Source organism: Neomonachus schauinslandi, chromosome 3 (assembly GCF_002201575.2).
Source record: "Neomonachus schauinslandi chromosome 3, ASM220157v2, whole genome shotgun sequence".
NCBI lineage: Eukaryota > Metazoa > Chordata > Mammalia > Carnivora > Phocidae > Neomonachus > Neomonachus schauinslandi.
Window position 1 is genome coordinate 12553131 of NC_058405.1, and position 15637 is coordinate 12568767.

A 15637-nucleotide genomic window follows, 5' to 3' on the forward strand; every position below is an offset into this window, starting at 1 on the left:
GGGTGGCCTCAGACTCCGACCGGCCCCCGCCGAAGCCGGACTCGGGCTTGGCCGGCCGCCCCCGCCGCCCCCAGGGCTGCGCGCGGCCCGCGGGCCTCGTCGCCCGCGCGGATCGCCGCGGCCCGGCCGTCCCGTCCCAGGAAGTGGCCGTCCTGACCGCCATGGCTCACTCCCCGGTGCAGTCGGGCCTGCCCGGCATGCAGGTAAGCAGGAGCCGGGCCGCGAGGGGAGGGAGGGATGCGCGGGCCGGGGCGGAAGCGGGGAACTTGGCGGTGTAAACACGGGCCCCCCCCTCCACGCTGCCCCTTCCGGGGTCGCGCGGGCCTCCAGCGCGGCGCTCCAGCCCCCAGGGCGCCCCTGCCCGGCGCCGCGGCCCGGGGCCCGGGGGGTGGGGGTGGGCGTACGGCTGCGGGGGCCGCGGCCTGGAGGCGCCCTCGCTGGCCGGGAGCCGCGGTGGTCTGGCAGGGATATGGGGGAGCCGGCTGCCTCGCCCTCCCCGCCGCCCTCTCCGCACGACGCCTGCCGAGCTGCAGGCCCGGCGCCGGCCCGGTCCCCGGGAGAAGTGATGGGGGGAAATGCCCTTGGAGGCCCCGACCGGGTCTCGGGGCCCGGCGTGCGGGCGGGGGGCGGTCGAGGCCCCGTTCCCCCGCGAGCAGGCGATAAAGTTGAGAGGCCGGAGGGGAGCCCCGGGCGCGCCCCGACTCGTCCTGGGCCCGGCAGGGCGGAGGAGGCAGGGCGGGGTGAGGGAAGGTGTAACCGCCAGCCCCACTTCCAGCGCATTTGCTCCGCGCCTTTCCTTCTGGTGCCAATTGAGGGGAAAGCGCGAGCGTGTCAACCTTCTGGAAGGAGGGAATCAGTCAGACAGCATGTACTCCAGTGTCCCGAGCCGAGGTTGACCCGCCCGATCTAGGGACACTGGGCTTTCACTTGGACACTTGATTGGATCCAGACGAGTTCCTTCCAAGTAAACCTCCCGTTGATAACTTTGTGGCATCTTGGCTTACCAGTGACTTTGGGGGGGGGGGGGGGGAGTTGAATTTCAAATGTGCGTGCTAGCATTAAAGTTTTTTCGCCTTTGGGGACTGTTTTTAGCCCTTTGGAAAACAAAACCACTTGGCTCTGGTTAATTTGTCGTATTTGTTAAGCGCACAAATGGTGGCAAAATAATTAGGATTAAAATCTCACGGTGCAGTTAAGAGTATGTCTCTAAAGTTTTGCTGTCCCAGTTTAGTTGAGCGAGTGAACATAAAGAGCTTTAAAAAAACAACCCCGGTATCCAAGTGGATTATTTGTTGTTTTACAGACATCAGCGAGCTCACTTTTTTCTTCTTCCCTTGCTCTTTAGGGCTGAGAAGTGCAGTGTTTGGACCTGGCATCTTAGGGGCTGAGACTTGAATCTGCCCCGTCTTCTGTGGCAGATCACCCCACCCCACCCCACCCCACCCCCCCCCACCCCCCCTTTTTTTTTTAACCATAAAAAGAAAGCTGGGCTTCATTATTCAGGTTTGAAATCTAGAAAAATAGGAACACAAAGCTACCAAAATTTTATCCTGAGGGTTTTTTTTTTTTTAAAGGAGTAACAGTCAAAGTTAGTATCTTGAGTGTACTTGAAGAAAACTGCCCTTGAATCTCATCTAAAGAGCTTTTAAACTCAACACACATTTAAAACCTAAGCTTCTGCTGACTGCTAGGTAAAAATCAGATGTGGTTTCTTGGTATTTCTTAAAGTTCCTCCTTCGCGTTGGTTTGAATGGAGAGGCAGGAAGGCACGGTGAACTGGGTGAAAGAGGATTCCTGAGCGGTAGAGCAAGAAGGATCTCTTGAGTTGAACATTTTTTCTTTCATCAGTATTTCCTTTAGACTGACTTATACCGTGTTAATCAGGTTGTAATCTAGGACAGATGCCTCACTTAGAGTTTACGGTGGAGGTATAAGGCCTTTGTGGAAAGTGAATCAGTTTGAGGAGGTACTTAAAGCCCTGTTGGCTGGTGCCCTGAAGTCAGTATCAGATGGTCACCTAGTGGTGGTGTCTGTTCTCAACATTTTTTGTCCTCACTTTTTTTTTTTTGGTCATCAAGAGGATGGGTCAAAATCTTAGGAAGAGGAGGTAAATTTCCATTTCAAGGGAACTGTTTTTGTTTGGTTGAGACCACCAGATTTTCAGCTGTCACAGGTTTGGGGGGCTGTAAAAGGTGGCTTTGACCATTCCTGTCTTTAAGTCCATCTACAAACTGTGTAATCGTGCTTAGTATGCTATTTGGGGAAGAACATTCCTTTCCTCTCCCTTCTCCCGAGAAGAAAAACAACAAGCACATTTATTTTTCTTCTTTGAATTAACAGTTGTTACTGGCCCGGGAGGCTTTCCTCAAAGTGGATTTAAATTAAATGAAAGGCACACCTGCTTTTGACTGTAATCTAGGATAAAACAAGAGAGACGTGCTAACCCTTCTGTGCCCTGTCCTGATACCTTTGTCCCCCCCTCCCTTTTTTTGTTCCCCTCTCTCATCTTCTGAACAGGGCTTATAAGGAGTTGGGGTAAAGATTTCGAGAAAGACAGCAGAGTGAATTCAGGCAGCCTGAATTTAAGTATCAAAGATATTTAAAAAGTAAGCCTGAAAGGACATCTTAGTATAAACACCATTTTTCGTTGTGTCGCAAATCATTTTTATGCTTCTAGATTTTTACTGGTACCTCTGGAGGCAGAGGTATTATTTATGCTGTCCTCTGGATGTGAAAGCCAACAGAGACTAATTGAACTGACCAAGGACAGGGAGTGTATTAGCTGGCAAGCGTGTGATTTGAAACCAGAACTTTCCTGTCTCCCAGACTATGCTTCTACTTACCATGCTGCCCTGTTGTTTTATTATTAACTTTTACAAACATTAAAGGTTTTTTTTTCCCTTTCCAGTTTGGGTTTGCTGAAGAAATACGAGAAATTAGGAATATGAGATTGATATTTTATTTGATCAGGAACCATTATTGAAAATTTATGTGCCAGATCCTAGGTGAGGGGTGGAAGACATCCGAATGAGTTAATATTTGTAATAAATGTTTAATGAAGGTTGCCAGGGGCCTTTCCTTTTTTACCTCCCACATCCCAGTTTCTTATTAGCATGGGGAGAAAATAAAAAGTCATGAACTGAATGTAGTAACTACAAATAGACATAAAGAAATTAGGTTGATTTGTGGAAGTATGTACTCCGTGTCCTTGGACATTTGTTGTTTCAATCAGTTTAATTCAGATTTGAAGAAAAGCAAGCTTCAGTTGGTGGTAGGAACACTAGCCAGCTTTTAGTTTGCGGAAGTTGTAATTTAAAAAGAATTAGATTTTGGTTTATAAATTTCTCTTGCAGATTTTTATCAGTCACACCTAAGCTTCCAAGGTTTTTTGGTTTGTGACCCGTGTAAGAAGTATATTTTACATCAAGATCTGAAACAAAAGTTTCAGGAGACAGCCCTGATCCTTACCACTTGTGATGCCCTGATGTTGTGTCATCTATTTTTTTTAAAAAAAAAAAAAAAAAAAAGGAGGTGGTTGCAACACTAAATTGATTTTACAGCTGACTGGTTTGACCCAAGTTTGAAAAATACTGAATTAGGTATGCCACATGTGTAGGACAGCTGAGTTACTTAGCATGTTTTGAGGATGTCCTTAATTTAGGATATTTTCCTATTTGAAAGTACAGGCAGTTTACAGGAATAGCTGGGAAACTTAGTTTCTACTTGGTAAGTCATCCTGCCCCCTCTCTCCCTCTGCATTGATCTAGTTGGTTGGAGAGACTAACCTTTGCTGAGAATGCCCCTTTAAGTTGGGATAGCGAGAAGGACATTGAACAGCCAGTTTGGACATGTTGGGAGCTTTCCTCAAGTGCTCTTGCTTACCCTGGGGAAACCTGTGTGCACTTGAGAATCTGGGAAATGAAGGAAAACAGAAGGACAGCTGCATTTAATTGTGGCTTCAGTGCTCTTGCATTTTTTTTTCTTGTTAGTGTCACATTGCCATAGTTTTTTTTTCCTGTTTCCATGGAAGAGACCTCTCCATGTTCAGCGTGTTGCTGTCTGCACCCTGCGGAAAGGTTGGCGTCATGTTATGGTGTGTGGACGTTCAGGGTATTTGTGAGATTGAGGTTCTGAAGGCACGTTGAGGGAAATGCTTTAGTGTGGAATGGGGTCTAGGGTCTTAGAACGTTGGACGAGATGGGGAGCCCACATGCACGCAGCACGTTTCTCTGTGGAGTGTGGTGCCAGGACCTGTGAGGGGTGGGTGAGAACCTCCCTGGGCCATGTGCTCAGGAAGTCAGCAGCCCAGTGAGAGCTGATCTCAAAGGGGTGGGAAAGCAGGTTCATGTGGGGCTAGCCTGGACCCCAGGGCTGGAGAGGCAGCGGGGGCTGGGGAAGGGGGCCAGCTCTGGTTGGGGTAGGGAAGCGCTGAGTGTCTTGAATTTTAGGGGTCCTGCTTCCCTGCTGTAGGTGGAAGGAGTTGGATTCTGGGGCATGCTGGCAGTGAGAGGAACCCCAGGCTGGTGAGAGGAGGGGCAGACAAGACTGAGTGGTTGGAGGTTCAGGTATCAGCCGGATAGCCAAGGTGGACTTTTTTCTTTTCGTTGGATTCTTTTTTTTTTTTTTAAAGATTTTATTTATTTATTTGAGAGAGAGAATGGGAGACAGCATGAGAGGGAGGAGGGTCAGAGGGAGAAGCAGACTCCCTGCCGAGCAGGGAGCCCGATGCGGGACTCGATCCCGGGACTCCAGGATCATGAACCTGAGCCGAAGGCAGTCGCTCAACCAACTGAGCCACCCAGGCGCCCGGACTTTTTTCTTTTTAAAGATTTTTTATTTTCAAGTAATCTCCACCCAACGTGGGGCTCCAACTCACAACCCCGAGATCGAGAGTTGCATGCTCCATCGACCGAGCCTACCAGGCGCCCCTCAAGGTGGACTTTCTAGCAAGATTGACTTCAAACGTTGGTAATTTGAACTCTCAGCGAACATTTAATAGTCTTTTTTTACGATCTCCAATCTCCCTTGCTTTTGACCCTTTTTGTTGTTCTATGCTAAGAGTAATAAGGAAAATAAAGGCACGGTTTTCTGTTACTGTTAGTTGCCTAAGTATTTTATTTAACAGCCATTTCAATACTTCATATTTCCTCTTTTCTTCTGTTCCCAACATTTAACAATATTAATAATTTGTTTTGCTTAAAAATGTATTTTGGGGGGCAGTGTTATAAGACGATTCTTATAAATTATTAAAAATATAACTTGGAGTTGTCTAGGACATTTTGGTTGTAATCCCAGCTATGGGAATGTTCCTGGTAGTATTTCACCGAGAACCAAATGACCTTCAAGTAGAAATTGGTCAGGTTAGATTTTTCTAGGCTGCTAAAATAGCACAGTGTCCCCTCAGAGTAGTTATGGGCAAGTGGCAGCCATCTTTGCTTTCTCGTTCCTGTATGTGATGTAACTTCTGCGCTCCTCTTTGCCCTGTTCCAGTGTGCAGAGCTGAGCTTGCTTCCTGCAAGTGGACATTGCTTTTCAGTTGAATGGTATTTCTAGGACCTTGGTACAAGATGTAGTGTGAGGAGTAACTGAAGAAATGAGCCTGTTGGCAGTTGCTGCTTCTTTCTAGAGTATTTTTTACAGACAGGCTGAGGCTGGGGTCAAGGAGTCAGAGGATCTCTTGAGAAACATGCCACTTGGCGCTCCATTTGGGAGCCATCTCCCAGTGATTCAGAGTTGCCTGCTTAGGAATACGGTACCTGCAGGAAACGGACCACACCCAGCCTACCCTTTTTTGGCTTTTTTTTTTATGCTTTAGCTCAGCATTGTTATCATTCATAGAACCTTGTAACAGGAGTGCGTGCAGGAAATAGAGGTTGCACTCTGTTATCTCTGTGTCTCTTTAGGGTCAGCTGCTATCCTTGGACCAGTCATTTCCCATAATTCATGTTTCTGCGGTACAATATGTTTAAAACTAGTGCCAAGTGCTTTGGGAAAAAGAAAAACATAGCTAATATAACACCTGACTCCTGGAGTGAGTATGGAGTTTCCTAATCCTAAATGGCTGCCTGGTTTCCAAGGTTCAGATTAAGAAATATAAAGCAGGATGTACCTTTGCTTGCTACAAAGTATACAAACACCTCAGATTGAGGATTACCCCTGGGAACAGCACTCTTGACTTTAGAGACCTTCCATTATGTTTTCCCGAGGGTGGTTGTTTTCCTGAGGGTTCATGGCCAGTACAAGGAACCTTATCTGTGCAGCGCCCACTGGTGTCTGAATAAATTGTGGGAACATTTTGAGTTTTGTATTAATGCTTATGAAATATGTAGCGGGTGTTTATCTTCCTATTATTTTAAGCTTCTTCCTATTTTTAAACAGATTTTTAGGCCCTGAGATTTGAAATGACCGTATAGGTCCAGATTCTTTGTTTTATTTTTAATTATTTAGGATTTTTGTTTGGTTTTTATTTGAAAGGTTGAACACATGATTTAAAGAGTCCCATGGCCTTATAAGGTTTGTTTGGAAGGATAGCAGTGACTTGCCCCTTGCCTCCTATGTCCTGCTCCCCAAAGGCAGCCCCTTTGATCTCTGTTAGCTGATTGATGTTATTTCCACTTTGTGTATGAAGAACATTTAAAACTTGCTGCTACTTTGTTTCTGGTTTCAGGCATTATCTGTGGACTTTGGACTCTGAAGAGGAAGCTTTGGTTCTTGCCTCCTTCAGGCACATGTCCCTCTGTTCCCTCTCCCCAGCATAGTTCCATTGTGACTTTGGTTACATGTGTGTGTACGTTAGTGCGGCCGTCACGCACTAAGCCCGTGCCTATATGCCCAGCCCGGCCGTTAGCGAACCGGGGTAACTTTGCAAATCTTCTCTGAAAGTTTTTTTTTTTTTTAATAACGTAATTGCCTTAGTTTGGGCTGCCAGAACAACATACCATACATAGACTAGGTAGCTTAAACGATAAACATTTATTTGTCACAGTCCTGGAGCCTGGCAAGATCAAGGCTCTGGAAGGTTCTGTGTCTGCTGAGGGTAACTTCCTGGGTCATGGATGGTCTGCTACATGGCAGAGAGGTGAGGGAGCCCTGTAGGCTCTCTAAGGGTACTTGTCTCAATCCTGAGGGCTCCACTTTCATGATCTAATCACCCCCAAAGGCCCCACCTCCTAATACCAATCCCATAGGGAACTGGGTCTCAACATAGGAATTTTGGGAGGACACAGACATTCGGTCTGTAGCAGTCTTTATAGCTTATTCAGCCAAAACTCACACAAGTTGTTGAAACCTTTTCCAAAGCTCAGGTAGAGATCCATGTGACCTTTTTGGAGAAGTCTTCCTGTGAGCCCTCTGAGCCGCTCCCGTGTGGACTGACGGTCATCCGCACTTGGTGCTCTGCTCACAGCCTGTTTTCTTTGGCCCTCAAATGTGGGACTCGGGCTGCTCTGGACCACCTCTTTTCTCTGTCTCCCATCATTGTCTGTCTGTGTTCACACTCTTGTGTTAATGAAGCATATCTTGCAGTGCCTTCCTGTGGCTAAGGTACATGGGAGATAGGTTTTTTGAGGTCATGGATATCTGAACATTTCTTTTCCTCTCGATTAATATTTTGGCATGGGATATAGTCACAGGGCGGAAATTATTTTCCTCCAGGATTTTGAAGGCATTTCTCTACTGTTTAAGCTTTCAGTCGTTGCCGGCGAAGGCTGCCGTGCCACACCAATACTGGATTCTGTGTGTGTGAGCTGTTTTGTTCTTCCTGAACCGAATAGGATCGGAATTTTTTCTCCGGGACCTCAGTTTTCACAATGACATGTCATGATGTGGGTCTGTTTTTTGTGACAGGTACTCAGTAAGCCCATTTAATCAGGCAGCTCAGGTCTTTTCTGTGTTCTTCCTTTCTTAAAGTACTACTTGGATGTTGGACCTTCTCTTGAGGACTGGTCCTCAAATAGTTTTACCCTTTTAAACCTATTTCCTACCTGTCTTTTTTATTTGGCTTTCTGGAAGATGGTCTCAGTTTTTTTCTTCTAGCTCTTCTAATGAGTGTTTCTGCTCTTATTTTTTAAATTCTAAGAGCTCTTTTTGGTTCTCTGAATGTTCTTTTATTGTTGAAATATTTGCTCTTACCTCCTTGGATATGTTAATTGCAGTTATGTTTCTTTCCTTCAGAATAGATTCTCTTCCTCCAAGTCCCTTTCTCTCCTCCTGTTGGTCATGATCTTTCTTTCTAATGCTAGAGGCCACCCTTGAATGTCTGCTCTTAAGAGTGGGGGCAACCAAGCTGGTTGGAAATCTGCCCTTGATTGGAGCTTTTTAAACCTCAATGATACCAGGTGCTTCTACCAGATGGGAGAGGTGAGGAATAGCTGATGTCCATTTCTTTCAGCTTTTTATACATTTCCCCTTCCTGGAGAAGCCTCTGACCAGCTCTGGTCTGGACCCCTTATTGTCTACAGCTGGTGCTCCGGGCTGATCCCTCCTCCCTTCTGCGGCCTGAAGCCTGATGCCCACAGAGCGCCGGATGGACGGGAAGGACTGAGTGGGTGCGGCGTCTTGTGGAGCTGAGCTCCCCCGTTGTTTAACATGCTGCCTCTGTCCTCTGCTGAGTCGGCCGCTGCCCGCTCCAGAAACCCTTGGTTTCCTTTCCAGGCACTGTGCTTTCAGCAGTTCCCCTGGTTGGGAAGGCGGGGCAGCTGCCTGGCTCTGAGTGGGGGAAGGCCATCGGGGTATCTAACCACTTCATTAATAGACTTTCCGTCCTTATTTTAGATGCTGCCAGTTCTGAGTTGTGCGGATTCAGGCTGCAAATGGGGTTGGTTCTCTGCTCTCTCCACCTCCAGTTTAGCATGGCCCGCCCGCCCCCCCATATTTCTGCCCACTTCTGGAAGTTCATTGCTTTTGGTCTTCTCTCCCCTCCTGGTAGGCAGAGGTTTAACCTTTTAAGAGAACTCCATTTGCTTATGGTTTATTGGGATTTCAGGATTGTCCAGAGTAGGTGCTTATGCTCAGTATGCTTCCTACCTGGAAGTCCCTCTCTTCAGGTGTTACAGATGAGTGAATAGAATGATTACAATTTGAATTCCAAGGTCAGAACTTCTCCAAGTGCCCTAGCGTGGTGAAGGACTCCTGAGGCCCTTGTCGTCTTCAGGAGATTGTGCCTTCTGTTTTCTCTCCGTTAGTCAACGACAATATAAATATATGCCTGTTTTTTCCATATCTCTAACAGTGACCTCCACTTCCCTAACTTGAGGTGAGAACCTGCTTTTCTCCATTCTGTGTCTCATTTTCTAGTCTCAAAATCGTGTGGGCACAGAACCCTTTCTTGGAGCCTTGTAGTATCTCTTTGGAGAAATGTTTTCTTCAGTTGATGTATGTTTTGGGGGCCCAGCCCCTGGCCTGGAATTGAGTGTGTGCTTCTTGGGAGGGTGGGGGCAGCGTCAGTCCCGGCTGCTGGTTCTGTGGTCAGCACAGGACCTGGGCGCAGATGCACAGCAGATGTCGGAGAGCTTGCCAGGGTGTTCAGGTGGACACGTGGTGGAGCCAGTTGGCCGTGTGTTGGGGGCTGTGCGCTGTGGACTGAGCCCCGTGGCTTGGGGGTCTCCGCACGCCCCATGCTGTGCACGGCCTTGTGCGTGGCCTAGCGCTGCTCCATAAATACTCGGTGTTTATGAACCAGCGGCTCGGGTGTGTATCTAAACAGGTAAGGCTGCTCTTGTGGGATGTGACCTTAAAATGATTTCCTACTTAGGAACAAAGTACTTTTTTTGGGTAGAAATTTAGAGTGATAAATCATTAAGTGAAAATGAAAGATAATCCAGAATTTGGGGGACTAGGCATTGGTTAGCAGTTATTTTAGGCACCATTTCGTAGGATAACTTTAGAGTTCTGTGCAGTGTGGTTACAGTTGTTAAATTGCTACCTGAACTCCCGATGAACTGAGAGCCAGCTGAAGAAAGGTATTGTTTGAACATCCCGTGAGCTTCCTTATGTTTGATGCACTTCATTGTACCAAACGTTTCTTGAGAGGTAATTTGAAAAGAGAAAGATTGTTTTTTGTTTTTGTTTTTGTTTTTTTTTTTGAGAAGAGAAAGATTATGTTAAGTACAAAGAGTTACTTCCTCAGTGGTTCCTCATGGTAGGCAGGTTTTCTTTTTCCTTCTTTTCTGTGTTACCTGAATAGGTAAGTGGGAGAAGTAAAGGTGCCTTTGGCTTTGCTGTATTGCTCAGTTGAGAAAATGAGTATTTGTTGCTCTTAGTGGAAGGAAGCCTTGAAGGAGTAGGACAAACTTTTATTACCTTCTTCTCAAGGGCAGGACTCTGGTGGGCGGCTTCTGTCCTTGGGCAATCCTCGAGGCCTCTTCCCGGGGTGGAAGGGCTCTTACACCGATTTTACACCAGAGGCTCAGGAAGTGTAACCAAGGCCCCTCACCTAGAAAACAGCCTTGCTGGGGTTAGAGCCCTGACCTCTGATGCCAGTATTGGTGGTGCTCTCCCTTACACCAGAATGCCTCCCGCTGAGCCTTTCAGATCCTGCCCCTACCCCATCCTGGCCCACAGGGCTCCTGTGTCCCTAAGGGTCACGTTGTGCTTAAAGCCTCTGAAACCAGCCCAGTCCAGGCCTGGTACGAGATGGTATTTTGGGTTCCCACCTTTTTTTTTTTCTTTTAAAGATTTTTTTCCTGCTCTGGTATTATTATTATTATTTTTAAGATTTTATTTATTTATTCATGAGAGACAGAGAGAGAGGCAGAGGGAGAAGCAGGCTCCCAAGGAGCAGAGAGCCCGATGCGGGACTCGATCCCAGGACCCTGGGATCATGACCTGAGCCGAAGGCAGACGCTTAACCATCTGAGCCACCCAGGCGCCCTCTGGTATTATTTTTAAGTGGCTTCCTAGAATGTAGGATTGTGGCTGTGGGGGGTGGTGACTTAGATGTTTTCCCCATTCCTGATCCCCAGTCCCTCTACTGAGCCCTTCAGCCCTCCCCTAGGCTGGGAGTGGGGCCTTTGGCTGGCCCCTTGTTTATTGCCTTTCAGTTGTTGCTGGGATTAGCTGAAAAAAGTACCATAATCAAACCAGTGTTTTTTTTTTTTTTTAAGATTTTATTTATTTATTTGACAGAGAGAGATACAGCGAGAGAGGGAACACAAGCCGGGGGAGAGGGAGAAGCAGGCCTCCCGCTGAGCAGGGAGCCCGATATGGGACTCGATCCCAGGACCCTGGGATCATGACCTGAGCCGAAGGCAGACGCTTAACGACTGAGCCACCCAGGCGCCCCAAGCCAGTGGTTTTTAAGTTTTAGCATTTCTCTTCATCACCTGGAGAGCTTGATGAACTGTGGACTGCTAGGCTGTTGGTCTAGGATGGAAACTAACAAGTTTTCCCCATGTGTGTCTGCCTCAGGGACCACAATTTGAAAACCATTAAACTGGAGAACTAAAAATCCTTAAATTCCTGTTGCTCTCCACTGTGGGACACTCTAAAGTGACGCCCATTTGAAAGCTCAATTGACAATCAGTGCTTGGGGGGGGGGTGCCTGGGTGGCTCAGTTGGTTGGGCGACTGCCTTCGGCTCAGGTCATGATCCCAGGGTCCTGGGATCGAGCCCTGCCATTGGGCTCCCTGCTTGGTGGGAAGCCTGCTTCTCCCGCTCCCACTCCCCCTGCTTGTGTTCCCTCTCCCTGTCTGTCTGTCTCTCTCTCTCTGTCAAATAAATAAATAAAAAAGTCTTAAAAAAATATCAATGCTTGGGGCGCCTGGCTGGCTCAGTCAGTAGAGCGTGCAACTCTTTTTTGGGGTTTCACCAGTTCAAATTTTTATTTTTATTATTTATTTTTTATTTAAATTCAAGTTAACATATAGTGTAGGATTGGTTTCAGGAGTAGAATCTAGTGATTCATCAGTTGCATATAATACCCAGGGCTCATTACGTCAAGTGCCCTCCTTAATGCCCATCACCCACTTAGCTCATCTCCCCTCCCACCTCCCCTGCAGCAACCCTTAGTTTGTTCCCTATACTTAAGAGTCTGTTACAGTTTGCCTCCCTCTGTTTTTATCTTATTTTAGTTTTCCTTCCCTTCCCCTGTGTTCATGTGTCTTTTTCTTAAATTCCACACATGAGTGAAATCATATGGTATTTGTCTTTTTCTGAGTGACTTATTTCATTTAACACAATACACTCTAGTTCCAGCCATGTTGTTGCAAATGGCAAGATTTCATTCTTTTTAATCCCCGAGTTATATTCCATCGTGTATATATACCACATCTTCTTTATCCAGTATTCATCAGTTGGTGGACATTTGGGCTCTTTCCATAATTTGGCTATTGATAGTGAGAGCGTGCAACTCTGGATCTCGGGGTCGTGAGTTTGAGCCCCACATTGGGAGTAGAGGTTGCTCAAAAAGAAAATCTTAAAAAAAAAGACAATCAGTTCTTGAGACTTATGACTTGTATTTTAGAAGACTGACTTTGGAACGATGGGTCTGACTTTGGGAATTGAATAGGCTTCTGGGAGACTTGATGGAGACTTTACCATTTTAGCAGGTAGTATAAACCTGTTGGGAGGTAGAGGAGGATGTGTGTTCTGTATCTTTTTGACGTCAGAACCTTATTTTGTAAGGACTGCATCTCTCAGAACTAGCATTCTACGGTTCTTTTGGAAAACACCGAACCAGAACAAAAGTCCTGAACTTGATCATCTTCCACAGAGCTGTGAGGATAACTTCTCTTAACTGTAGTTTTTATCACGTCATTCCCTGCTTAAGAGCCTTTGGCTGCTTCCTGACCAAATACCTCGTACTGCTTTTCAGTCCTTCTCCCTGGTCAGCTCACTGCTTGTCCTTCCTCTGTGAACCTGCTCCTCTGGCAGGATATCCCCTGCCTCCCCAGTAACCCCTGGTGAGCTCTTAGTATTTATGTCATGTTGCCTTCTTTTTTCTTAATTGGATTGAAGGGAAGACCTTCAGGGAAGGTGTGCATTGTCCAGCCAGCTCCCCATGCTGAGGAGGGGGGACAGTTAGGAAATGAATGGGTTCTCTCTGGGCAAAATCCATTTTCTTTTCTTGGCAGTTGTTTTGCTTAATACTTAAGATATACATATATATGTTTGGAAAAAATATTCCAGGCCAGTAGACTTTCTGATGTTTGGGACGTCAAAGGTTTTATGCTTTTATGTCTCAATAGTTGATTTGATATTTAATTCAAAAAATGATCTGTATTTCTGTATTAGCAGTCTTTTATTAGAGTTTACTACGATTAGCTAAACTTCAGTCTTACCAGACTTGCTTATTTGAGGGTGGTTTTTGGGGGAAGGGAGAGGTCTTGATTTTTTTTGAAAGTGTATTGTCATTTTTCTGAGGTTTGTTACATGGCTTTTTCCAGTATAAGGGTAAATGGTATAATAAGCAGATTTAGGAGACGGACTGTGTCAGGAAGGGTAGTAGTGAGCTTCGGGTTCCTCTCTTTCATTTGTCAATGAAGAGTCTGGAGTCTTTCTAAAAACAGAATTTGTGACATTCAGAGGGCTTCCCTCCGTATTGTCTCCTTCAAGAAACAATGAGGCGCTGCCGTGAAGTGAAACTGAGTGCATTTCCTGGCCTTGTTCTTACACCGGCTGCTTGTATTTGTCCCCGATGCGGACACGCCTGATGGGGCTGGTGGTCTCCAGTCACACTCCCAGATGAGCCTGGGCTCATGGAGCACCAGCAGCCTGGGTGTGGCCGGAGATATTGCGGGGTGGAATTTCATTTCCGCTTAGGCTTGAAGCAGGGTCATGTTTTCAAGTGATCCCATAGTTTAAAAACAGTTTTGAGTTGAAAAGCAGTTTTACCAAGGATCTACTTGATCCCTCCCTTGTGGATGGATTACTGTATGTGGAGCAAATGGTTTCTCAGCCCACCCCCAAAATATGAATAAATAGAAATATAAATGTTTATGTTCACATATGTGTGGGCATACAAGGTATGTTAATTTCTTTTTCCTTCATTGTGATCTATCAGTAAGTAGCCTTTAAAAAGCTTGTGCTGTGACACTCCTGTGTTAACACACTTGAATTTAAATAAAAATTTGGAGAAAAAGAGATGTAAAAAGTGATAAAATATTTTAAGCCCTTTTAAAATGGTAAAATTCTCCATATTTTTATACATGGTTTGTTGCACATATTATTTCTTAATAGGTTAGCCATAGCGATCAAGGCTGGTTTTGAAATTCCGTGAAAATGGTTCTTCCCTGTGTCCTTTTGTGTCAGGGTAGGTATAACTCCGTTCATTTCTGCTGGGGGAATCTGTGGTCATAAGGCTCTTTGAAAACCAGTGCAAGGGCCTTCACCCGCATATCTGCTGCAATGTAAGAGCCCCACCACCTACCCTGGCCAGCCTGCCTGTGTGTGTTAGTCTATTAAAAAGTCATGGGGGGGGCGCCTGGTGGCTCAGTCGTTAAGCGTCTGCCTTCGGCTCAGGTCATGATCCCAGGGTCCTGGGATCGAGCCCCGCATCAGGCTCCCTGCTCAGTGGGAAGCCTGCTTCTCCCTCTCCCACTCCCCCTGCTTGTGTTCCTGCTCTCGCTGTCTCTCTCTCTGTCAAAAAAAAAAAAAAAATCTTAAAAAAAAAAGTCATGGGAAGTGGGGGTTTGAAAATGGGTACAGAAATGGGAACCCTATACGGGGAAATCACTCTCATGCTGTCCCCCATGAAAATATTTCTAAAGCAAAAGCATCTATGGTCCCACTACTTGAGTATAGCTGGTTTTTTATTTTGTTTATTTTCAGTTGTCTCTGTATATACATATGTTTAAGAAATCGCAGTCATACATAGGTGCTCATTTTATATTGTTTTCCAGTCAGAAGTGGATCATAAATACCATCCCCCATTTCCACGTGATTTGCTTTAACGTCCTAACCGACTTACCCTTGGCTCCGACACGTAAGGCACGCCTCCCTGGGATGCTGAGCTCTCGCCAGAAGCACCGTCCCGTTAGGCTCTGCTGGTTGGACAGCGTAATCCTGCACTTTTGCCTTTAGAGAAAGAAACAGTAATTCATCCTTCCCCCTCCTTCAGTGGTATTATTGGACGGCACTATTACTGTTGTTAATGAGTTTTTGTGGTTAATTGCTTACATTGATAAGCTCGACCATTCACCCAGTGGGATTGCAAATTCATGCTGGGCTCCTCATGCCTTGCTGAGTTGTACCCCAAACAGAGGACACTGCGTGTGGACTGAGGCCCCAAAGACTGGGTGCGTGTGTGTGCGTGTGTGTATGAGCACTTGCACATGTGTGCACGGGCTGGTGTGAGCAGTAACTCAACAGCAAAACCGCTCTCCTTTCTGGGCCTCCTCTAGTTAGCCAGGGAAGCAAATTGTAGGGACCTGAAGAAGATGAACAGCACTGAATTGTATTCGATGGCTGAGTTGTATTCTTCTTAATTGTTCTTCAGGTGATACACTTTATAAATGTTATAAGTATTCTAGTTTTTTTTTTTTTTAAGATTTTATTTATTTGTCAGAGAGTGAGAGTGCAAGCGCACAAGCGGGGAGAGCAGCAGAGGCAGAGGGAGAAGCAGGCTCCCCCCCCCGAGCAAGGAGCCTGATGCGGGACTGGATCCCAGGACCCTGGGACCATGACCTGAGCCGAAGGCAGA

The 15637-nt window shown here is 46.3% G+C and overlaps 1 protein-coding gene across 1 annotated transcript in view; it reads left to right on the forward strand.

Moving 5' to 3' along the window:
• Positions 1–42: 42 nt before the first annotated feature.
• The window catches only part of STK24 (serine/threonine kinase 24), a 111237-nt gene continuing 95642 nt past the window's right edge, over positions 43–15637 (forward strand). Inside the window, 1 exon segment of the mRNA XM_044913530.1 lies at positions 43–203. Coding sequence (XP_044769465.1) covers positions 162–203 — 42 coding nt within the window. The 5' untranslated portion in view covers positions 43–161.